The following is a 26198-nucleotide window of genomic DNA, read 5'->3' as shown; positions in this document are numbered from 1 at the left end:
GCTCTGAAGTTGGCCGAGGAAAATGCCCTCAATTGTGCAAATTGGTGGAAGTGGATTCATGTAGCTGACCCCACCTAGTGGGAGTTAAGGCTTGGATTGTTGTTGTTGTTGCAATTGACTTATGTTTCTTTCTTTAGGTATCTATCCCTGTGTTATTCTATGAACCAAACAAACATTAAGTTTCTTTTTTCCTAAAAAAATGTTTCTTCCTTTTTTTCCACCACTCTCCAACCAAATAGAGTGTTAATTTATATTTTTTTTAATTAAAAAATTGGTGGAAATGGATTCATGTTGCTGACCTTCCTAGTGGGACCTAAGGGTTGGTTTGTTGTTGTTGTTGTAGTTGACTTATGTTTCTTTCTTTAGGTATCTATCCCAGCTTTATTCAATGAACCAAACAAGCAGCAGAAAGTTTCTTTTTTCCAAAAGGTTTCTTTCCTTTCTTTCCATCTCTCCAACCAAATAGAGTGTTAATTTATTATTTTTTATTAAAAACTAATAAAATTGGATTTATAATTCAGACTTTTACATTATAAAAATGTAAAAATTGATTTTATATACTGAATCAACAGTCCAATTTCTATGCATAACCAGCGACAGCAACAACAACAACAAGATTTGAGATCCACTAGGTGGGGTTGGCTGCATGAATTATTTTCTACCAATTCACACGATCAAGGGCACTTTTCTTGGCCAGCTTAAAAGCTAGTAAATCCTTCCTCACTATTTCATTCCATGTTGTTTTAGGTTGTTGTTTTAGGTCTACCTCTATCCCTTCTAATACTTGTAACAACAACTAGCTCATTCCTCCTCATCGGTGCACTATTTGGCCTATGTTTCATATGCCCAAACCATGTAAGCTATCCCTCTCTAATACTATCTTATACCATGCTATGCCTAACTTATTGTGAATATCTTCGTTTTAATTTATGCTCCGATGCTATATCATTCATCCACCTTAGCATTTGCATTTAGGAAAGCTTTTACCTGTTGGATATGTTGTTGCTTAGTTGCCCTACATTCCAATCCATAAAGCATGACTGGTCTTGTACCCGCCCTATAGAACCTTCTTTTTAATTTTAAGGGTCTTCTATGATCACACAACACACGCTCAAGGCACCCTTTTATGTTATCCAACTTGCCTTAACTCTGTATTGCATCCTCTTTGATTTCCCCTTTTGCTTGCATAATAGATCCAATGTTTTGAAATCAAGTAGTGCTATTAATTTCTTGACCATCAAGTTTAATCTAATCTTTGGTATAACTCTCTACATGGCTAAAATTACATTTCATACATCTTATCTTGTTTATGCTTATCCTAAAACCTCTAGAATCTAAATCTTCTCTCCTTAGTTCTATTTTAGATTATAGTCCATTGTTATTTTTCATCAATTAAAACATTAGCATCTGCAAACAACATTCAACATGAGATCACTTTTCAGATATTCGTAATGACTTGTCAATCGCTTAAGCTAAAAGACAGGGGCTCAAAGTGGAACATTAATGTACACGTATTATGATTGAAAATTCTCTAGACTCATCTACTGCAATCCTAATGCAAGTACTTACTCTATAATACATATCCTTAGTGACCTTAATATACCTACTACATACTCCCTTCTTTCCTAAAACTTACTATAGAACTTCCCTAGATAAATTATCATAGGCATTCTCTAGGTCAATAAAAGTTATATTTAAGTGCCTCTTCTTTTCCCTCAACTTTTCTATTAATCTTCTTAAAAGGTAAAACACTTCTGTTCTCAGTCTCCTAGGCATAAAGCCAAATTGATTCTTTGAGACCCTCGTTTCTAATCTTATTCGCTGTTCAATTACCTTTTCCCACAGTTTTATTTTGACTCATAAATTTAATTCTGTGATGGTTATTACAATTTTGAATATCATCTTTGTTTTTGTATATAGGTATTAATGTGCATTTCCTCCATTCATCTGGAATTTTTTTGATTTTTATGATAGTGTTGAATAAATTAGTTAACCATATACTTCCATTATCTCCTAGAAATTTCCAAAAATTGATTGGGATGTTATCTAGTCCTATAGATTTCTCACTTCTCATTTTTTTTTAATGTCATCTTAACTATGGTAACTCTAAGTTTGTGAATAAATCATTGTTTTTTAGTCTATTCCTCATTTGTCACTTCTAAGTTTAAGCTTTCAATTTGATTTTTATTAAACAACTTATTAAAGGTTCTTTGCCACCTCTCTTGAATGTCTCTTCTTTAACCAAGACATTGTAATCCGCATCGTTTATACATTTTATATTATCTAAATCCTTGGTACTTTCATTCTCTATCTCTTGCAAGTTTATATAAGTCCGTTTCCCCTTCTTTTGTATCTTGTCTAGCACATAGGTTGTCATAAGCTCTATGTTTAGCATCACTACAAGACCTTTTTTGCATTTTTTTTTTTTTAATACATTTCAAGGTTTTCAATGCTTCTATAATTTTTTCATGTTTTATACCAAATTCATTTTATCTTTACAACTTTTTAAAAATCTTGATCCTTGCACCAACTTTCTTTACTGCCAAGAATCTTCCTCTAGATTCACCTAAAATCTCATTTGATATCTTTTTAATTGAGCTAATAATCTTCTATAATTATTTCATGTTTTATACCAAATTTATTTTATCTTTACAACTTTTTAAACATCTTGATCCTTGCACCAACTTCCTTTACTATAATGCCCCGAACCTGCCTAGTGGGGCCCGGGGTGTTATGCGTTCCATTCACCTATCTCTGATACCATAAATATTATCCAAGCAGCAGAATATAATTAAACATCCTCAAATATAATACCAGAGTACTATATTACACAACCAAAAAGGAATTTCCATCTGTCTATATTACATAACCAGAATTTTAAAACAACATAAACTTAAAGACTTTAAGTTCTTACAAACACTCACACTACACTACGCTATGCTAATCGACCCTGCCCTAAGCTCGCTAAGCTCGATCACACGAAGGTCCTAAAAAATGAGTTGTGTAATGGGGTGAGACATTTTTCAGTAAGGATGGAATAAATTATTACCAGTGTGTGACTAACATGAGTTTTAGCGTATACAAAATATACTCGTTTATTAATTAACAACTATAAGAACACTCATAAATTGTACTCACACATACATCATTAATCATAACACAGAAGTCTGCTTACAAGTATTATACGTAATACCACAACACATCCACAATCACAATACATTTCATTCACATCCACACGGGATACTACACATATACTTCACTTCCCATGGTTCTCAGGGCATCCCTCCCCATCGTTTCCTCTATGTACTGAGCATCCCTCCCCGTCGTTCTTAGCACATACTTCACAACAAACAGCTGTTACACTTTTACAATGACCTATCCGTGGTAAATCAGTAAAACGACTTCCTCATTCATTGCCAACGTTTTACCCCCTTTATATAAATGACAATATAATGACCTTCTCATATCTTGCCAAGGTTATATCGCGATTTATATTAGAGGCAATATAATGAACTCCTCATGCCTGCCAACTTTATATTGTGAAATACATAAATAACCACACAAACAAAGCATCCAAACATATCAATTCATTTACCATAGTAATCACGACCAGTTCATTATGAAGAATTAATCCTATGCCACACGATTTGAATGTCATGCCATTACTTAATAACTTGACCGAAGAAATCATTCCATGTTATACTCAATATACTTTAATGAAAACTAGGGTATGATCAACCCTACTCACTTTAGCTTTCCCAGAAATACATATAATAAGCCAAAAACCTCATTTCTATATCCCTGAATTATTTAGAAATCATACATAGTATTCATATGTCCATATACGACAGTTTAATCTGTTCAATTTTAATAAAAAGCTAGCATAATTTATTCCCCTTACTTGATCCTGAAAATATGCCTAAAATGATCGGGAGATGGAAACCCAAGCTTTTCTAAATGCCGAAACTGATTCGGCAACCCGAGAGAGATGAGAAGGACGTTTGGGGAGCGAGAGCGGCTTCGGGTGAGCGTAGAAGAGAGAGAGAGAGAGAGAGAGAGAGAGAGAGAGAGAGAGAGAGAGGTTTGGAGCTTAGAGAGAGGGAAATGATTTTTCTAAAAAAAATGACCTGACTAGTATTTATAGGTATGCTGCCCCTGTACGAAACTGTCGACGGTTTTCTGAGATGGCCTCAAACCGTCGACGGTTTGGTCCTGTACCAAACCCTCTCCATTCCTTTTTCTTGCTTTTCTTTTTATTTTATTTATTTCCCTTTTCTTTTATTTATTTTCCTTTATTTTCTTGGTTTGGGTCTCTACATTTACTGCCAAGAATTTTCCTCTAGATTCCCCAAAAATCTCTTTCGTTATCTTTTTAATAAAGCTAATCATCCTATTCAATGGAATGTTCACATCTATCTTGGCCTCTATTGTCCAATCACCCTCTTTGATCATTTTATCTTTAAATTTTACTATATTTTTTACCTTTAGGTTCCACTACCTAGTTCTCTTGCATTGATTTATGTTGCTCTTTCCCTTCCTTTTTTAGTACATACATCTAATACTAAAACTTTATGTTGTGTAGTTATATTTTCACCGAGGATATCTTTATAGTCCTTAAATTATAAACAATCTCTTCTCCTAGTTAAGAAAAATTCTATTTGGCTTTTATTTTGTCCACTCTTGTAACTTATTAAGTGTTCTTCTCTTGCTAGGCAAAAAAAAAAAAAAAAGGAAAAGTAAAGAGAATAAGTGAAGATAAGAAAAAAAAGTGTTCTTCTCTTTCCTTTTAGTAGGTATTCATTGCAACAAGATCATATGACATGGCAAAATCTAAAGATCATATCGCCGAGATAATTTTTATCTCCATATCCATTGCCCCTATATATCCTCTCATAACCTTTATTATCCTTTTCAATGTGTCCATTTAGATAAGCTCTTATGAATGCTTTTTCATATCCTAGTATCCTTTGTAAAATACTATCCATAACTTCCCAAAATTGTATTTTAAGGTTTTCTACTAAGCCTTGTGGGGGAGCATACACGCTAATGACCAATGACGTTTATTATCTCTTGGCCCAGAGCATCAAAATAAGATGAATGTTTCTTTCTCTCTCTCGCTAACTCCTTTCTCCCCTTTGTGCACTCGTTGCCATGGAAGTTTCTGCATTGGTTGATGCTGAAATGATCGATCTAGATCAATGGTAAATCCTTCAATTTGTGAGTAGGCAAGGTCAAAGGGTTCGTGTCCTTGCTTGTGGTTGAGAACAATGTCTCTTGTAATAGGTGGGTTAGGTTTTCCGGAGAGGCTGTGTTCATTGATGGAATATCTACTTTCAGTTGCACGCAAAAAAGGGTTTCGATCTGTTCGATTGGCTATCACGAAACTCTGGATGTTGATTAAATGGACGAAGTTAGGGAAGTTTTTGGAGTTAGGGTTGGGTGGAAAGGGAATAAGTTTTTAGTTTTTAGTCCTTAGGGTGAAAAAAGCTCCACGAGTGTTTTTTGCAAGACAACAAAGGATTTTCATGAGGAAATTGGGAGTGTTGGTGTAGATAGCTTGTCACAGCACAGATTGTGAAGTCAGGTGGTGTTGGAAGGCAAAAATCATGATGGTGATGGCTGTCGTAGTCAAGCCTATTCCATAATACAAGAAGGTTGGAAAACAAGAGTTGTGTCATTTGTATGGAGACGAGTTGCATCAGAATGAACCTAAGGCAATTGCAACTTAGTTGGCTTTGATTGATGGGTGGGAGATGGAAGCTAGGGTTTGCAATGGAGTAGAAACGATTAGAGAGGCAGCTAGGGCTGCATTCGGGGAGGAGGTAGTGAAGAGAATTGGTCTGGGATGCATGCTCTTCATTTTGGACCTACTCTAGTAATTGAAAAAAGGGAGTATTTCTTTTTTAACTAATTTGGTTCAATTATTTGAAAAGGCCCAGTGTTTAGGAATTGTTGATACGAGCATCAATTTGAATCCAAAAGGAGGTTATCCTTATATGGGCTCCTCACAAAAGGGTCTTGGTGATAACCAGACATATGATTTAGAAATTAAGGCCTCTAATATTGCTATGTTGGCTCTAGATAATAGACATGCCCAAAGTATTGCTCCCACTTCTCAGAAGATGAGTATTGGGAAGGAGGAAGATGTACCCTCTGGCAATAGAATTCTCATTCAACGTCCAACTAATAGAAATTTTATTCAACCTATAGTTATTAAGAATATGAATCAAATTGAGCAAGAGTTTGAGGAAGTTCCAGATGTTAGAAAACTAGATTTGGTTCAAGACTGTTGTGATAAATCTACATCTACTCCAATAGAGTTTTAAAAATGTGGTGTAAAGTGAAAAAAAGCAGGTTTGTGGGAGGAATGATGATTGTCGTTTATATTCCGACTGATAAATTTGAAGGTAATAAGGTTTATGCTCGTCGAAAGGCAGCTTGTTCATGTGTTGAAATGAAACATGTATTCGAAGATAAGAGAGAAAATTCTAGCGAGTCTTATGACAAAGGTATTAAGGAGAGATTTTAAAGGAGAGTTTAGCATTGTGGAAGTTCCTCAATTTAAGAAAAATGCCAGAGGTTCTATTGAGATTAGAAAAGGTAAGTGGGTAAAGAAATGGGGGGATTTTTCAGAAGTAAAAAGTAATGTTAATAGCGATTTTGATTGTGGTGGGGTTTTGTTCGTGGACGAGATAGGAGATCAATGTGGATATGTTTTTGACTCCTGTGATGAAATAGGGGATTTATCTTTTGTTCATCCACCCCCGTTGGAAGGTTTGGAGGGAGTTTCTATTTTTGATAATGATGGGTTGGCGAATGTGGTACAACATAGGGATGGAATTTTGCCTACACCAATGGAGGATATTCTGAAGGAGGAGTTAGAAGCTCAAACTCTTTTGGATAAAGTGGATTTAAAGTTTAGTGATATTGGAGGAAACTAGTATTAGATTAGCAACTTGGAATATAGGGACGCTTATGGGTAAAAGCATGGAAATTGTGGATATAATGATCAGAAGAAAAATTAATATAATTTGCCTTTAAGAAATTAAGTGGGTGGGGGAGAAAGCTATAGAAATTGATAAATCAAGTTTAAACTTTGGTACACTGGAAAAGAAAGAAAGACATAAGAATGGAGTAGGCATTATTATAGACAAAAACTTAAAAGATAGCATTGTGGATGTAACTAGAGTAGGGGATAGAATTTTAAAAATCAAGATGGTATTAGGACAAGAGATAATAAATATCATTAGTGCTTATGCTCCTCAAGTCGGCTTAGCAGAAAATCTTAAAGAGACAATTTTGGGAAGATATGGATAGTATTATACAAGGCATACCAGGGACTGAGAAAGTATCTATAGGAGGAGATTTGAATGGGCACGTTGGAAGAGAAAATAAAAATTATGAGAGGATACATAGAAGATATGGATATGGAGACAAAAATGAGTCTGGGGAGATGATCTTAGATTTTGCTATATCTTATGATTTTAGTATAATGAATACTTGCTTTAAGAAGACAGAAGAACACTTAATAACCTTTAAAAGTGGACAAAACAGAAGTCAAATAAATTTTTTTTTTTTTTAGCTTGGAGGGTAGATCGTTTACCATGCAAGAATTGTAAAGTTATTCTAGGTGAAAGCCTAACCACACAACATAGAGTCTTAGTGTTAGATATATGTATTAAAAAATGGAAGAAAAATGATAAAATAAACTAGTGTAAGAGAACTAGATGGTGGAACCTAAAAGGAGAAAATATAATAAAATTTAATGATAAAATAATCAAAGATGGAGATTGGACCATAGAGGATGGGATAGATACAAATACTTTTTGGAATAGATTAGCTAGCTATATTAAAAAGATAGCAAAAGAGATATTAGGTGAATCAAAGGGAGGATTCTCAAATAGCAAAGAGAGTTGGTGGTGGGATAAAGATGTACAAAAAATCATAAAGACAAAGAATTTGGTATAAAACGTGGCAAAAATGTAGAAACAGGGATAAATTGAAAGATATAAGGAGGCAAAAAAAGATGCAAAAAAGGTTGTTAGTGAAGAAGCTAAATATAGATCATTTAATAGTTTGTATGATAGATTAGGTACAAAAGAAGGGGAAAGGTGATATATTTAAACTTGCTAAAGCTAGAGAAAGGAAGAGTAATGTCTTAGGAAATGTAAAATGTATAAAAAGCGAGGATGATATTGTCTTGGTTAAGGACGAAGACATTAAAGAAAGATGGCGAAGTTACTTTAGTAAGTTGTTTAATGAAAACCAAATAGAAGACTTAAACTTAGAATTGTCAAATGAGGAAAAGACTAAAAATATGAGATTTATTCGCAAAATTAGAGTTAACAAAGTTAAGTTTGCACTAAAAAAATGAAAAATGGGAAAGCTATGGAACCAAACAACATCCCAATTGAAGTTTGGAAATGCTTAGGTGATAATAGAATTATATGGTTAACTAATTTATTTAATACAATTTTAAAAACTAAGAAAATGTCAGATGAATGGAGGAAAAACATTTTAATATCTATATACAAAAATAAAGGAGATATTCAAAATTGTAATAACTATCGTGGAATTAAACTTATGAGTCATACGATGAAACTATGGGAAAATGGTAGTTAAACAAAGATTAAGGTTAGAAACGAAAGTCTTAGAAAATCAATTTGGTTTTATACTTGGTAGATCTACCATAGAAGCTATTTATCTTTTAAGAAGATTAATGGAAAAGTTTAGGGAAAAGAAGAGGGACTTGCATATGATATTTATTGACCTTGAGAAAGCTTATGATAGGATACCTAGGGAAGTTCTATGGTGGGTTTTAGAAAAAAAGGGTGCGTGTAGTAGGTATACCGATGTCATTAAGGATATGTACGATGGAGTAATGACTAGTGTAAGGACTATAGATGGAGAAACTAGAGAATTTCCAATCACCATAGGTGTACATCAAGGATCTACTTTGAGTTCGTATCTTTTTGCTTTAGTGATGGACCAATTGATTAAGAGTATTCAAAAGGAGGTTCCATGGTGTATGTTGTTTGCAGATGATATTGTATTAATTGAAGAAATTAGGGACGGAGTAGAGGTTGGGTTAGAATTATGGAGAGAAGTTTTGGAATTTGGAGGCTTTAAGATAAGTATAAATAAGACAGAATATATGAAATGTAATATTAGTAATGATAGGAGGAATATTGGAGACAGTTAAAGTTGATGATGAAGAAATAAATAGCACTTGTAGATTTCGATACCTTGAATCTATTATGCAAGCTGAAAGAGAAATTGAAGAGGATGTAATGCATAGAGTTAAAGTAGGTTGGGAAAAATGGAAGTGCTTCAAGTGTGCTCTGTGATCATTGAATACCCTTAAAATTGAAAGGGAAGTTTTATAGGACAACTATAAGACCAGCTACGCTATATGGATCGGAATGTTGGGCGACGAAAAAACATGATATCCAAGAAGTAAAAGTTGCTGAAATGAGAATGCTTAGATGGATGAGTGGTATAACATTGAAAGATAAATTAAGGAATGAACATATTTGTGGTAAGTTAGGTGTAGCTCCTGTAGAAGATACGATAAGGGAGGGACGACTCAGATGGTATGGATACTTGCAACGTAGGCCACATAGTGCACCTGTGAGGAAGAGTGACTTAGCTACTGTGGGGAGCAGTAGAAGGGGTAGGGGTAGACCTAAAATAACTTGGGAGGAGATAGTGAGTAAGGATTTAATATCCTTGAATCTAGCAAAAGAAATTGTCCATGATCTCATAAATTGGCAGAAAAGGATTCATATAGGCTTGGTTTTGTTGTTGTGGTGGACTTCTTGTCCCACATTGTACTTTCTCTTCTTTCTATCTAATATACTTTCTTTTGTTATAAAGAAAAATATCTTTCAGCCTAGAGCTATCTTGATTTTTATAATTTTATCACCTACTCTTTTAACACTTACCACACTATTAGGTTTTTGTCAAAGGCGGATTACATTAATTTTTCTGCTAATCATTGTGTAAACTATCTCCATGATTTTACCCTTAAATGTTTCTATATTCCAAGTATCTAATTTGATCCTAATTTCTTGTGCTAACTTCTTAACCCTCTCCTATCTAGAATGACCTGGCCTAGCCCACCCTTGCCCATTTTCCGCTTTCCACTACACTTGGGTGTTATAGGTGCAATGTGTTGCCCATAGGGGACACCCCAGTGAATATTTGGTAAGGATTCATATCTTACAACTTTGACAAATGTTACGCTGGCTGTTAGCTACCTAACGCAGCCCTACTCCTTTATTCGGGTTTGGGACTGGCTGTGCATGAAGATATTATGAACAATTAGCATTGCACAGGCGAGGTGCATGTATATTCTATGCATAAGGATAGGTAAATTTAACATTTATGTGGTTCCATTCATACAATTTCATGGTACATATTACAATCACTGGAATGGCGTTAGCATTCCATTCCGACTTTGATTCTATGCTTCAAGTGAAACCCTGGAATTTGAAAACAAATTCAATCTCATTATTGCCACGATTCCTCAATTCTATTCTTGCATTAATTCCATTATGTGAACAAAATGGGCTGTATGTTTCTGTTGAGATTGTTATATATCCCATTGTACATTAATGATTATGAAGAAATCACAAAAATATTCATTTCCATAGACATTTTTCAACAGTTGGTTCTTTATATTATCTAATTGCTAGACATTCTATTGTTTCATAGCTAGGGAACAAGTTGATTAATTGTTTGCACAAGATAATTTGATTCTCAATGAATGACCCACTTGAGGAGCACTTCTAGTTTGAGGCCATGTTATGACTACATCCTGCATTATGATGAATAAACCAATGGATTTTTTTAGGAGTATTGTAGGAGGAACATGGGAGTGAAAACCTAGCCGCCTTGGTAGACACTTCACCAACATGTTTGGATGTGTACTCAACATGTGTTGGAACAATGTTTTCCATATTTTTGTTGTTGGAATGATGTTTTCCATGTTTGTTATTGTTGGACTTGGGTAAAGTTGTAAAATTTATGGTATTCTTATAGATGTGTAAGGTGAGATTATGAATGTGAATGAGTCATCAAGATTGTCAAATCAGTCTCTTGTAGTAGCGAAAGAAGTGTCTTCATAACATTTGGAGAAAGAAGCGTAATCCAATTCATTGAAATCAAGTTTTTAGTTGCCAATGGAGTCTTTGGTGCAGTTGAACACTCTCGTCCATAAAAAGATGATCGAACTCACGTGAAGCATTTGCAGGTAGAGTTGTAAGAAGCAGGTTTACATAAGGTGATCCAAATTCCCAAGAATATGGGGTCCTTCCAAATAGTTTTGATGATACAGCTGATGCTGTGATCATTCATGTGAACCCTTAGAAATTCATTTCACAGATTATCATTGGATTCCTTGGGTAGAATTTTGTGTTGACAATTGGGAGGGTATTCATTTTCGAGAGGATCAATGGATAGTGGTTGCTTCTATTTCCACCATGTCATCCTCCTATGTATTATCTTAATGGGAATGGGAGTATTATTTCTTGTAATTTCTTGATGAGTGAGAAATGGATGATCTTTGTCAATTATTGAGTAATGTGATTCTATTCGTTTCACTCTAAGACAATATAGAAGCGTTTCGACTTTTCTTGCAAATATTTTTTGAACATTTGATCCGTGGTTTTTGTAGTAGTTTTCCTTTGCCCTCCTTTATTTGGAAAGATTAAGAAGTTAAGGCCTTTGTTTGGTCTATGGCCCATGACAGGATTAACACTAATGATTTGTTACTAGTAAAAGGGCCAAATAAAGCAACCTTATGGTGTTTGTGTTCTATGCTTTTGGAGTAAGGGACAAATGCATATTTTGGGGTGCATTGGGTGCCGTTCCTCGTTAAGGTATTTATTTCTTTTGAAGATTGTGGCTTTTGGTAGTCGTACAAGGGGAAGCGTCTTCAGAGATTTGCTATTTATTTTAGTAAAAAAGGAGATATTATTGGATGGGGAAGAATGTACAAGAAAAAAACAAAAAATAGAAAACAAGGAGAATAAAATCCTCCCTTTCACATCAAAAGTATATAATTACAAAGCTCATAGTCTAAGCCCAAAACCAAACTCAATGCAATAGAGCCATCCAATCCCACTGCATGTCTTCCAAAGATGCGGTGAAAGAATCCATTTGCTGACACCCACGACGATGGAAGATAAATCACTCTACTCTGGAGCAAGTTATGAGACATAGCCACTCCTTGTAATATTCTAGCATTCCTTCCTGCCAGACACCAAATAATAGCCATAACAGAGCATCCACCATAAAGCTTTCTGGTGGGTGAGGAGTTGAAAAAGATTCTTTGAATGAGTTAGAAGACATAATCTTTAAGGAAGTGAGAAGTTGAGGCAGAAGACTAAATTTAAATGGGTTAACGATGGTGATTGTGGCTTTGGATTTTTTCATAGGCTAACTAATGAGAAAAGGAGGAAGAATTTGATTAGGGAATTGGATTTGGTTAGAGATGAGGTTATCTCAGATCCTTGTTGGTTTGCTTATGAAATCATTGTTTTGTATTCTAATATTTATGCTGAGGAAGATATAGGTAGATAATCGAGGGGTTCAAGTGGAACATTTCTGGAGATCAGATGTCTAGGTTGGAAAGGCCTTTTGAGGAGGAAGTGAGGGATACTGTGTTTGGGATGGAGAGGGATAAGGATCTAGATCCAGAAGGTTTTAATATGGTTCAAGACTGTTGGGAAGTGAAGGGGGATTTGTTTAAGATGTTTAATGAATTTTACTAGAATGGGGTTTTAAGTTAGAGTATTAATTCCACCTTTGTAACTTTGGTGCCAAAGGAGAGTATGCCTATCAAGATTGCATATTATAGACCTATTAGTCTAGTATTCAGCGTGTATAAGATTGTCGCTGAAGTACCAGCGAGTAGGTTGAATGTGGTGCTTGATAAGGCCATTTCCAAGGCTCAAAGTGTATTTATGGGGGTAGGCAGATAGTGGATATCATTTTGATTTTTAAGTAGGTAGTGAATACATTGGGGGATAAAAGATGAGGGATCTTTTTTAAATTGGATTTTGAGAAAGCTTAGACAGAGTTAGTTGGAGTTTCGTAGAAAGATTGTTGTTAGAAAAGTGTTTGGGAGAGGTGCGCCTTTGCATCAGGCCTTGATGGACTAATGTTTTCTTTTCTGTGATAGTGAATGGCAAACCTAAATCTTGGTTTAGTGCCTCGAGGTAGATTAGACAAGGTGGCCCACTCTCCCCATCTTAGTTTGTTTTAGTGGTCAGTGTTTTAAGCTGGTTGATTGATAGGATGGTGGATAAGGGTTTGGTGAAAGGTCTGGAAGTGGGGAGGGAGTAGGTGGTTTCTTGCCTTCAATTTGCTGATTACACCATATACTTTTTAGGTGATCACTATCCGTCTTTGTCTGAATATGTTGAGTGTTCTCCATATATTTTGTGAGGGTTTCTGGTCATAAAGTTAACATGGAGAAGAGTGATCTTTCTACTATTGATTTGATTGCCAATTGAGTTAGGGAGTTGACTTCGGTCACTTGTAGCAATACTTTGGATTTGCCTTGTTATATCTAGGGGTCCCTCTTTTTTGGTTTTTTGTTTTGTTTTGTTTTTTTTTTCAAGGGGAGGGGTTAGGGCCAGAATTTCTCTCATTCACAGGCTTGCCTAGCTATTACCCTGCTGTATTATTTGACTATTTTTAAGATTCCCGTGAGGATTGCTAGTAAGCTTGAGAAAAATGTAAGACTGACTTTGGTCTGGGGTTGGAGCTATAGGGACCGTTTGGTCAGTAGGGATGTCGTGCATTGGTCAAAACTAGGGTGGGTTGGGTCTTGGAATTTGGTGTCTAAAAACACCACCCTCCTGCCTAAATGGCTGTGGCAATTCCCCTTAGCCAATTCTTCCCGTTGGCATAGGGTCATTAAAAGTAAGTTTCAATTGAATGTGAATGGGTGGAATGCCAATTTAGGATCTAGATGTTCTTGGGAAAGTGTTTTGAGATCTATCTTTGAGATTTATACCCTCTTCATTCCCCATACTGAGTGTGTCGGGAGGGGGTTCTCATATTTGTTTTTTGGAAAGACCTTCAGTTGGGGAATCTTGTTTTTGGTCATTGGGTCCTTAGGGTTTATTCTTGTAAATCCTTTTGCAATTTTTGACCAGTTCAAAATTTTCTTTCTGCTCCATTAAAAAAATATATGGAAAGCTAAGGTTCCCCCAAAAAATCTAGGCTTTTATCTGTTGGTTCTGCTTAATAGGGTCAATACTGATAACTTGCTGCAGAGTGGGAGACTGTTCAAAGGCACTTTCTGCAAATGTTTGCGTTCTTTGCTGTAACAGTTCAGAAGCAATGCCCATTTATTTTCTGCAATGTTGATTTTGCTTGGAAACAGAATAGTTGGTTTTTGGGAGAAAACTGGGTTTGTCCGAAAGGATTTTTTTGGCTGTTTCCTATTTTGGATTTGGAAAGAGAAAGGATCTGGCAGCACTCTGGAAATGCGCTTATTTTGCAGTGATGTGGGGTTTATGAATGGAGGGTAAGTGCGAATATCTTTGGGGATGGAGTTGAATTCTTTGCTCGTATGGGAGGAGATTCATTACCTTGCTTTGTTTTGGTGTGTTGGCTATGGGAATTTTAAAGGAGTGAGTTTCTTGGATGTTCAAGGGGCTTGGCTCTATTTGTGTGCATAATTTTGTGTTTTTATTTTTTCGTATTTCCTTTCTGGTTTCTTCTAGGTTGTTCCTAGGACGATGTCTTATTCTCCTCTTTGTACATGCCTGATCTTTTAATGAACTTTCCTCGTCTGCTTTGCACTCTTCATTTTTCTCTCTTTATATAGTTCTATGTCTATCCTCTATTTTTTTTTTTCCCTTCGAATCATTATTGATTTACACTACCAGCTCCTTTTTTCTCGTTTGTCTTCTCTTAGGAGGATGCCTGATCCTCCCTTTTGTGTCTCCTGTCAATAAGGTTTCTTTTGTCTATCTAAAAATTTAATTTGTACCACCCAAAAAAAAATTCTTTTAATTTTTGAAACAGCTTAACATCCCCATGTAAATATATAATTACCGTTGTACATTTTTCACTCACATATCCATGTGAGCATGCCCTCATTTGTCACATTTTAAAGTGCATTGTTTTAGAGCCGCAATCATATTTCACTTCTTCAGACCTGAATATTCCATATTTTACACTTTGTTTTCTTGCTAAAATATTCACCAAGCAGCATCTCAACTGACCCATGTTTTGCTGATCATTAAACTGCTACTAATGCCAGGAAAAATGATACCAATTAAAGGGAATACAATTTTTTTTTAAAACACCACACAGAAAATTCAGGGAGCAAGACTAGAACCCTTAACCTCCTGGTAACCAGCTCTGATACCATGTTAGATTACACCATAGCTTAAGCTATTAGGTTGTGGGCCAACAAAAAGCTTTAACAGCATGGTTGCTAAACATTCACAGAGCTGTTTTTTCCTACGGTGGCAACAAGTTTCAACATGTACAGTTTTTTGATTCCTTGATACATGTTTTATTTAATTGATTTTATATAATGTGCCTTCATCAGGGCAGCTGCATACACCCAGATACACAGATATACTGAAGCAATTAGAGACTGCCAAAAATCAATTGAGATTGATCCAAATTACAGCAAGGCATACAGTCGTCTGGGATTTGCATATTATGCGGAAGGGAACTACACCGATGCTATCAGTAAAGGATTTTTGAAAGGTTGGTATGAGTCTGGTTCTTTAGAGCACTAATCACAATGATATATAAACTGATAATATTGAATTTGTTGTGGCTAAAATTTTCCTACTCAAGCCATATTCAAGTTGGTCAGGGTACAAAAGCTGGACCACACATAGTGCCCTTCATCATAGTGTTTTTAAATTTTTTTATTATAATAAATGCAAGTTTCTAGCTAGCACTGTTCAATCAACATTACACATGATGAGCAAGGGGTTCCAAATCAAAGATATGCTAAAGGAAACATAGTTCCAACAATAATTTACTGAGTCGATGCACAGAGTTTGGTGTGTTTGTGTGCAGCTTGATATATGCATCTGTTATGCAGTAGTGCGAGTTTGTTGGACCAAAATACATGCAGATATTCACATCAAGTGGGTGTCAATGTATGAACAATGATCCAAAATATGTATTGATCATGTGACTTTGAGCCTTCCTGAAACTTTTCTTGGTTGTAATCTGCATGTATGGCATTTCATTGGCACACAGTTGCATATGATGTATAGACCACATGCTCATGAATACACATCCATATGTATGCACAACATACACACACTTCATTATATATATATATATATATATATATATATATATATAATACAGTGAATAACAATCCCCACAATAAATACTGACTTCCTTTATCTGTTTTAATGTTTATTAAATGATAAAACAAACTATTCCATTTCCTAATTTTAGATGTCATATTTGCAGCCTTGCAATTGGATCCCAATAACGATGCTGTGAAAGAAAATATTCGGGTTTGTTCATGCATGACTTTCCCCTTCCTCCTGCTTCTCTTCCCCTTCCTCCTCCACCACCTCCTCCTACTTAATCTTCTACTTTGCCATCTTGAAATATAGGTGGCTGAGCAAAAGTTGAGAGAAGAGCTACAATGGACCGAACGTAATCAGGTATTATTAACAAATGAATTGTAGTCTTTAATATTTAAATTGGTTAATATTAATTGTTTGCATACTGCATGAATGTGACAATCTCTCTCTTAACTTTACAATATTATGACGAGGCATTCTAAAACCTTAGCTTTCTAATAATGAATGAATATAATTTTTGTCCTGGGTACTTTTGCTAACAATATATTTATATGAACAACTCTTGGATTATATTGTTGTTTCTTTCAATTGATTACTTGTAGTTCCCTTACTGCTTAATGATTACTTGTATTTCTGCCGTATTAAAGCTAAACAATTTTTTTTTTGAAGAAAATTTCACAAAGGCTCATTTATTTTGACACACCAGTTAACTAGTTATTTATTTATTTTTTTTTTGGTTCATCACTGCTTCTTAAAGGGTGCGATACTGGCAATTGTGCTCAACATTAGAGCATGCCAATTTGTCACTGGCCAAAGATTTCATACGGTGTGAAGGGTGATGCGGGACTAGTCGTAGCACACAAGCTTAATTAGTAAGTCAAAAGTAAATAGTGAATTCACCGCATGAACATGTTCACAAGCATCGAATACAAAATACGTTGTAATTAGTAAGCAAGCATAAATTAAACACAAGAGTCAAGCAGTAAACATTAAAGTAATGTAATTCATCTTATTAGATTTTTGTAGTAATGTACTTTTAGTAGGAGATTAATAAACACTCACCCTCCCTTACAGAGTTTTCTAGACAATTCCTAGTCTAGCACAAAGAGACATCAACATGGCAGGAGTCATATTCCTCTTTTTCCCTAGGGCACCACATTAACTTAAAGAACAAACCTTATACCTACTATTTACATGATGGTTCGCTGTACAATGAGTGCGCTAGGCCTTGAATAAGCTTGACTCATGACATCCCTTCCTAATTATGCAGTCGATGTCCTTGTAGGCTTTGATGCTATGTACTCTTCAATGTTGTTCATGAACAATGCACGCCTTCCACTGACATCCAGCTTATTTATTCATCTATGTGGCCTTTCCACTTTACTAAGAATTTGTGTCATCTTCGCTTTGATGATGTGAACTCTTTATGCATATAAGGATCTCTAGTTGTGCAGTAACTATGATTTGGATCTTCACTATTAGCATTGAATGGCTTGAGGTAGCTGACATGAAAGACATGTGTGCAAGTTCATCCGAGCCAGGATCAACCTTGTAAGAGGTCTTCTCGACTTCGGCCAAGATATGGAAAAATGAATGGTCCTTCATATTTGTGAAGTAGTCTCCATCTCAACCCCTAGTAACTTGATATTTTTGGGTGGATCTTAACAAACACCAAGTCTTTTATGTTGAAGTGCAACGATCTTCTCCCTTGATATGTTCATTTCTTCATTTGGTTGGTAGTTTTCTCCGGGTAGGCTTGGGCAAACTCCACATTTCGTTCCATTCTTTTGGGAAGATGTATTCTCTTAGACTCTTTCATCTCCTCGATATGGCTTATACATTGTGCGAGGTAAGAGAGATTTGGCCTATGACAAGCTTAAAAGGACTTTTGTTATTTGTTGAGCTCTGTTGGGCATTGAAACATAACTGAGCCACATCGAGTTGCTACACCTAATCTTTTAATTGACATTGATGAAATGATGCAAGTGTTCTATTAACCCATTGAGGCCATTAGACTCTAGGTGGTAGCTTGAGCAATGTCAAGCTGTGAATTGAGTATTTTGAAAAGTCTAATAAGTTTTTTTCTTTGGGTGGGTTCCCCGATCATTAATGATGTCTTAGGAAACAAATGCCTCAAGATATGCTTCAAAAACAATTGTGTTGTCTCATTTGTCAAGGAGTACTTTGGTGCTAGTTTTAAAGTATTGGGCTTTGAAAATTTTGTCTATAATGAGTCCTGAAATGTGCTTGATATATGCACATCTAATGAAATGAGCGCTCACCATTTTTTGCATTGTACAGTGTTATCCCATTTTTGGGATGTTCTTTTCTCTTACTTGGGCAAAGTTTTGTTGGTGCCTCAAAATGTGGGAGATCTTTTGCTCATAAGACGTTGGGGTTTTGGTTTAAGTAGAAAGGGCTGCATTCTATAGTTTGTGTAGTATTCGTTAGCTTAGTGGACTCCTTGTATTGAGAAACAACAGCAACAAAACTAAGCCTTAGTCCCACTAAGTGGGGCTCCTTGGATTGAGAAGAGTGCTAGAATTTTTAAAGGCCGCACAACTTGTCCTTGTTTGTTGTGGGATAGAATGGTGCTCTTTTTGGGCCCCATTCTTTTGGCTTTTTTATTTATTTTTTGGATTTTATTGCTTTCCGACCTTCAAAGGGATTGAAACATAGCTCTATTATAATATTTTCAATTGTAGCTCATTGTACCTAGAGGACATCTTGTCTCATCCTTTCATGCATTGCTGCATTTCTTAATAAAATTTTTCTCTTATGCAAAAAACCACAAGTACAATCTCCATGTCCTCGACACTAGGTAGGTTAGTTATGAAGTCAAGTGAAATACTCCCCCATGGTCTCATTGTCACTTGAAGGGGCTCTAATAGTCTTGCAATCTTCTTTTGTTTGACCTTGCCTTGGTAGCAAGTGAGACAAGTCAGAGCATGCTCAACCGCCTCATCTTGCATGTGTGATTTGCAATTGCTTTGCTTCAACAATGCAAAAGTTAGGTGCGATCTTAGGTGGCTGCTCACCTGCATGGTGTTGTAACACTTTTGCAACAAAGTCTTTCTGAGGTCATCGGGGAACAAAGAGTTCGTTTCCATATGTCCAATAGTGAGTCATATTCTAATTAGAGCAACCACCCTTTGCCCTTTCCCACCAACTTTATGAGGTTTTGAGATTTTGGATTTTTAATAAGATTTTCCTTAATGTGCTCTTGCATTGTTGTGACAACTTTACTTAATGTCAAATGTGTTACTTGGTGGAGGGCCACAACCTAGGCCTCTTTGTCTGCAACTTTCTGCAACTTAACTCATTTACCCCCCTTATACTCGAAGAAGAAATCAAATTCCACCATGAATTATTTCTAGCAAGTCTACATGGAGGATAACTTTGGCTACATGAATAAGTGGTTGACCGCCAAATGACCTGTCTTCACAACAAATTTTGATCCAATCAAGCACTAGAAGACGATGATCATTGGTAAGATCTCCTTCTCTTGAGTTGTGTGCTTTTGTTCAGTTTCACTAAGCTTATGGCTCTTATTCAAAACAGGATGACCCTCTTGTAACAAGAAATCTTTGAGGGCACAGTTGGATGCGTGTGTTTGTACTTTGATGGTAGAGCAAGTACTTAATTTTTCATCACAACTTCCTTGAAGTTGTCAAAGGATCCTCAGCACTCCTATGTCTAGTTCTACCCACAATCCTTCTTCAACAATCCACTTAACATGGTATCCTCCTTATGTGGCCCTCATCAAAGTTTAAGTAATAATTGGCGAGTTCAAGAAAGGATCATAGTTCCTTAACTGTCGTTGATATTTTCCAATCTTGAAAAAGCCTTGACGTTCTCCATATCCATTTGGATATGGCCTCGTTCAATCACATGTCCAAGAAACTTGATACGTTTTCTATGAAGAAGCATTTCTTCTTCTTCACATATAGGTCATTCCTTGTCAACCTACCGAACATTTTCGAATATGTGCTTATGTTCTTCCAAAGTAGAATAATAGACAAACAATGTCGTTAAGGCCTCGACAAACTTATCGAGGTAGTCATTAAACAGTTGATTCATTCCTTAACCTAAAGGGCCAAGTTTTTATAAGTCTCGTACTGCATCATGCAAGTAGTCTTTACTCATGACCTTCAGCTATCCCCACTTTACAGTAGTCTAACTTCAAATCAAGTCTGGTGAAGTACTTAAAATGACTTAGTTGATTAGTGGAATGGGATACTTATGATGGAACTTTGTTATGCACATAGTATCCACATATAACCATAGGATGCTATCATGTTTCTTCTAAAAAAATGCCAATGTTGTAGTGCTTTAAAAGGTCATATGTAACCGCTTCCAATAACTCAAGCCACTTTTGTAGTTCTACCAACTCTGGAGGCATAATCTCATATGACCCTCTAGCGGGGGGCTTCATCCCTTGTAAGAATGATCCCTTGTTGTGGACCTTGTTGCAGGGGCAAGTCGTTATTTCACTCGGCATGACAACTTAGTTCTCCAACACACCTTTGATGATAGTAGCATTAGCTCTTGTGCTACTTTATCTACCACCAAGAAGGCAAGATATGTTGGTTCACTCAAATCATTTCTTGAGTTGCATGGTAGATTTGAAGTTCTTGTTGTCGCCTTTTCTCACTACGACTTGATCCGAGAAATTGCTTTCGCCCACTAGGCAAAGGGACCTAGCAAACAATATTAGAATTGCCCTAGTCTTCTACAATAATTCCATCCTAAATATCACTCGGAGACCATCTATTAGAGAGGGCAGTAATTTGCATATCCCTTTTATGGACCAAGCCTTGCTACTCCTATTGTGAGTTGGGCTACAAAGTAATTGTTTTCATACGTCCCAAGTCTTTATCCAACTTCAAGATATGTGTCTGTGCTTCACCTTGTGAGACAAAGTTGTGGGTGGTCAAGTATCCACCATAGCATGGGTGCTTCCCATCGATTGTAATCCATAAACATTAACACTTTAGCTTGGGCAACCTTTAGTTCTTTTGTTTGCATGTCCAACACATCCTTGGGTTTTTCTTCTCATTCTTATCTCTGTGACCTTTGCAGAATGGAAACTGCAAAGCAATCAACAACTTGATGAAGGCCTCAACATAAGAAGCATCAATCTTGCCCTAACCACCAAATGTTTTGCAGGCCTGACACAATCATTGGAAGATGATGCCTTGTTATCAGCTCCCCAACACTTGGATTTTCCATTCTCAAAATATTTACTTTTTCCACCACGAGCCACTCTATTTAGGCGTGGGAATTTCTCAAGCATAGTCAGTCAAGCATTTTACAGAAGAATATGTAGTAGGCAAGTCTTGAACTTTTTGCTGATAAAGTTCAGCCTTTGCCTATGCTCTTAGAAGTAAAACAACTCTCTCTCACATTTCAAAGTATCCAACATGAAAGCAAAGAATTGCTTTAAATCAGTGTTTTAAAAGGCAAAGGCGTAAGGCTAGGCGTTTTACCCTCCACGAGGTGAGGCGTAGGCCTCAAGGCATTGAGGCCTAAGCCTTTTGGGACTGTAATTTTTAAAATAATTAATAAATAAAAAATTATATATAGTATTAAAATGAGAAAAATGTTAGAATAATGGAGAAAATATTTTATGTACTTACTATTTCCAAGCAAAATCTTTTTTTTGCCCCTTGAATCAGCTTTAGACATTTTAGATGCAAGATTTAATTTACGTGAGAGACGAATAAAGAACTCAGACACGTGAGACTTCGAAAGAGAGAGGGACCAGATGCTTCAAGAGCAGATGCTGACAGAGAGAGACCAGATGCTTCAAGAGCAGATGCTGATAGAGAGAGACTAGATGCTTCGAGAGCATCAGAGAGAGACCAGATGCTTCGAGAGCATCGAGAGAGATCGAGAGAGATCGAGAGAGAGAGAGAGAGAGAGAGCATAGGCTTCGTTGAGCTTCGTCCAGGCTTAGAAAGAGAGCAGAGGGTTGGCCGAGCTTCGTGTGGTGGGGGAGAGAGAGAGAGAGAGATGAGGAGTAAAAAAGCATGGTTTTTTGGCTGAGGCGTATGCTTTGTTGGCTGAGGCGAACGCTTTCTTGGATTTACGCAAAAACGCAACAAAAACGCCTTTCAAAACACTGCTTTAAATATTTACTTATGTGCCCTTGTGCTTAAAATCACATAACTTGTGCCCCAAAAATGCCTTTTAAAACACTGCTTTAAATATTTACTTATATGCCTTTGTGCTTAAGATCACATAACTTGTGCCAAACATTGTACTCAACATCCTTTGGAAAGAAATAAGCTTTAAGCCCTCTTCTTAAATCTTCCCATGTATCAATCATACACCGACGGTTTTGAATTTCATCATACTCAGTACGGTTTTGCCTTTTTTCAGTTGGCCCTAACCACATGAAAGTAGTACTCCTTGTCAAAACAAGTTCTCCAATCCATTTGCATCACAAGCGCCACTGACTGCTAGGGTTTCAAACCCTTTACCATATTTTACCCCCATAGAACCGGCAGTCCTAAAGCCTGAACATGAAGGTTCTCCTAGGAGGTATGCTCTCCCATTTCATGTTGTAAAATTTCCACTATACACAAATATTTGAACAATTTTTCTATAAACCTTCTTGTCCTTAGGATCCCTCCAATACATTAAAGTTGTCCGTATGTTGAGCTACCTCTATGGTCACCTAATTGACGATCTTAAAATTTGAATATGGCACATTGTGCCTCTTCAAAATTATTGTGCAGCATGGTTCTCCCTTAGATGCTTCATGCAAACACACAATTCAGAGGTATTAGACTCATGAAACAATTGTTACGTCCCTATTTTTGGCTCATGACTGGCCTTGACTCCATCTAAAATCCAATGGAGGCACTAGGCCTAGGCTAGAATTTGTTTTACAAAACCTTCATTTTTAAAACAATTTAGAAACCAAATAAGACTTAAAAGAGTTAATATTTGTTGAAAACACAAGATACATGCATATATATATATATTTCATAAAGCAACTAAAAACATATTACTTTCAGTGACAAGCTCTTTACATTAGGTTGTACTTTACACACAACATTTTTCACACTTTCTAGTCTACAGACATGACCGCCAATTGAATACATGCTTAGTATCTCTATTATCTTCCTGTAACCTGTAATATATGTCAAAAATGGCAGTCTCTTGGAGAACTTAATTCTAGGCAATATGCATGTACACACTTTATTCAAAGCGATATCTTCATCTAAGTTACCATCACCAAACATCCAAATAGCATGCATTACATATTGCTGGAAAGGTGTTGGGGCTGCTTTGCAGGACAGCAAAGGTCAAGACAGCAACTATTTGCCTAGCATCTCCTTCTAGGCTGGAAACATGGTAGGACTGCTGTAGTTGGTGCAACAAGGGTCCTGCAGTGCTGCCATCTGTGCGCTAGGTGTCGACTACTGGTATGTGGAGCTGCCTGGTGGATGCTGCTGGTTTGTAGTGCTGTGAGGTGTCACACTTGGTTTTAGCACGGCCCATCCTATTTTTTTTTTCTTCTCTTTGCCACAACCTTTATGTTGTGTATGTTTTAGCATATCCCTCGTAATTCCTTTTCATCTAAGCCTCTCCTACTACTAGTAAGTTAAATGGGATTTCCAACAAAATAAATAGATAATATGACTGGTATGAACTTGTTTAATGCAAATCAAAGCTAAGTCATGCTAATTTATTAAATTAGTTTAAATTTACCATGACCTAGAGGGTATGGTTATGACAACAATAACTTGAGCTCTAATACCAACTATCATAGACCAGAACAAGTCACTCCACATGAAGGGTTGTGCAGCTCTAGTTGTAGCACACAAGCTTAATTAGTCAACCGAAAATGAGGATTCACCACATGAACATGTTCATAAGCGTTCAAATACAAAATATGTGGTAAGCAGTAAGCATGCATGAATTTTGAAAATTCATCTTATTGCACCTCCCTAGGCAACGTGTTTTTAGCGAGGGAGGCAGGTAATCTGAGCACGTTTACAAGAGCTGAGGAGTTGTTGGTAAACACACAGCCTCTTGTATATAGCTTTCTTTGCAATTCCTAAACTAACAGAAAAAAAAAAAACATTAACATGTATGAAAGTCATAATCTCTTGTTCCATAAGGTGTCATACAATTTAAATAACAAAACCTACACTATTATTTACATGATGGTTACCCATCCAATGAACTCAAGAAAAGCAGTCATAAGACCCTGAACAAGCTTGACTCATTGTCCCACTTGCATGTTAGATGTTATTATTTTGAAAGTTTTAAACTTCGGCTAGTTTAGTTCATATGAGTCTTGTATTTAGCTGCTCCTGCTGCTTCTCTTTTCTTTGGTGTGCGAATCTATCTACGCATCATTGTAAGAAATTATCCTAACAAGGGGTTAAATAGTGTGTTGTTATCTGTCATTTTTTTTTGGATAGAATAGAGAATCAAATCTACAGAATGTTTTACTGTTCTAAATCTTCTTTAGGCCTTAGTGGGAAAGAAACTCAATTCATACAAACCAGGAGAGAATTTTATTTTCATTATCAAGGCTCGTTTAGTTTAGGCCAACTATAATTTCAAAAAACAAAACGAGGAAGCAGAATTCATTATGCCTCATTTTGCATGTACTCACTTCGAAACAAACATGTTTCAGTGAAGGATATGTGAAAGGTTTAAAATTCACTTTAGTTGGTGGTGGTTTTGCCTATGAAAGACCAGTTTTGTACTTCAAATTAATCTATGGGCTAAACTTTCTGTTTTGTTTTTTTTTTTTTTCGTTTTCACTTCATTTCTGTTTTCCTTCTCCCTTTACAGAATTCAGGTTCAGGAAGTCATCATAACCAAGATTCAGGTAATCAGTCTGCAGGAAGGAGTCGCACTCCGCCATCAGCATTTTCCACATCTATGCAATTTGACGCTGGTGCCCTTCCTCCTGATATTGCAAGCATGTTCATGAACATGGCAGCAAATGCATACCAGGGACAGGGACAACATTCCCAAGACCGTCCTGAAGATGGCAACAATGCCAGTGGTTTTGAGGAGCCAGGAATAAGAATTGGGGGGAACGTCAGTTTGAATTTTGGAGAACAAATGCCTGAGGAGTTAACAGGGGCTTTAAGATCTATGATGGGGATGTTCTCAGGAGCAGCCCCCCATGGCAGCCCACAAGGCGGCATGAATGGAAGATCAGAACCAAATTAAAACTCAACTGAGTTGTACAAAATTTCAACCAGATCATCCTCGTTTTATTTTTAATTTAAATTTTATTGTCGTTGCTTTTATTATTATTAACCATTTTCTCTTTTCAATAGACGCCCGTGAACTGTTGTGTAGGCAAATGCATGGATTGAAATTCTGTTTTGGACGTGAGCTTTGAAATAATTCACTCCATGATTTTTATGTGGGATTTTTTTTTTGGTCCAGAGCATATAAATAAGAAAACAGGAGCAGATGAAATTGATAATAAAATAATAGCCATTATTCCAGCTACCAGCCTTGGATTTATTCCCATCCAAGTTTTGAGTTTGATATCCAACTACATGCAGTTCCAATGGAATAACCTTGGCGGATGTGGCAAAAAGTGCAACTCTCAAAAAGCATAGTATATGAAAATTAATTACAACAAAAAACTCCTTTTTTCACTAGGACGATTTTGGAAGGTTCTAGAAGTTGTAACTTTCTCCTTCTCTTGACTATTCCCATAGCAAGGGTGATAAAAGGAGTTTTTTCCCAGATTATTATTATTTTTTTAAATATATTAAATAATACTTCTTTACGAGAAATATTTTTCAGAATGACTCTAACGTAATCTCGCTACTTGAAATAGCGAGATTTGCCACGTGTTGACATTACACAAATCTCGCTACTTGAAATAGCGATATT

The 26198-nt window shown here is 36.2% G+C and overlaps 1 protein-coding gene across 4 annotated transcripts in view; it reads left to right on the top strand.

Annotated features, from left to right (window-relative positions):
• The window catches only part of LOC131162045 (small glutamine-rich tetratricopeptide repeat-containing protein 2), a 63507-nt gene extending 37792 nt beyond the window's left edge, over positions 1–25715 (top strand). For all 4 annotated transcript variants that reach the window (XM_058118153.1, XM_058118152.1, XM_058118155.1 and 1 more), the window contains exons 7-10: positions 15578–15741; positions 16471–16517; positions 16620–16670; positions 25131–25715. In XM_058118153.1, coding sequence (XP_057974136.1) covers positions 15578–15741; positions 16471–16517; positions 16620–16670; positions 25131–25517 — 649 coding nt within the window. In that variant the 3' untranslated portion in view covers positions 25518–25715. The remainder of the gene's footprint in view (positions 1–15577; positions 15742–16470; positions 16518–16619; positions 16671–25130) is intronic.
• The last annotated feature ends 483 nt before the right edge of the window (positions 25716–26198 follow it).

This window comes from Malania oleifera, chromosome 8 (genome assembly GCF_029873635.1).
Source record: "Malania oleifera isolate guangnan ecotype guangnan chromosome 8, ASM2987363v1, whole genome shotgun sequence".
Lineage (NCBI taxonomy): Eukaryota > Viridiplantae > Streptophyta > Magnoliopsida > Santalales > Ximeniaceae > Malania > Malania oleifera.
This window is presented reverse-complemented; position numbering and strand designations above follow the sequence as displayed.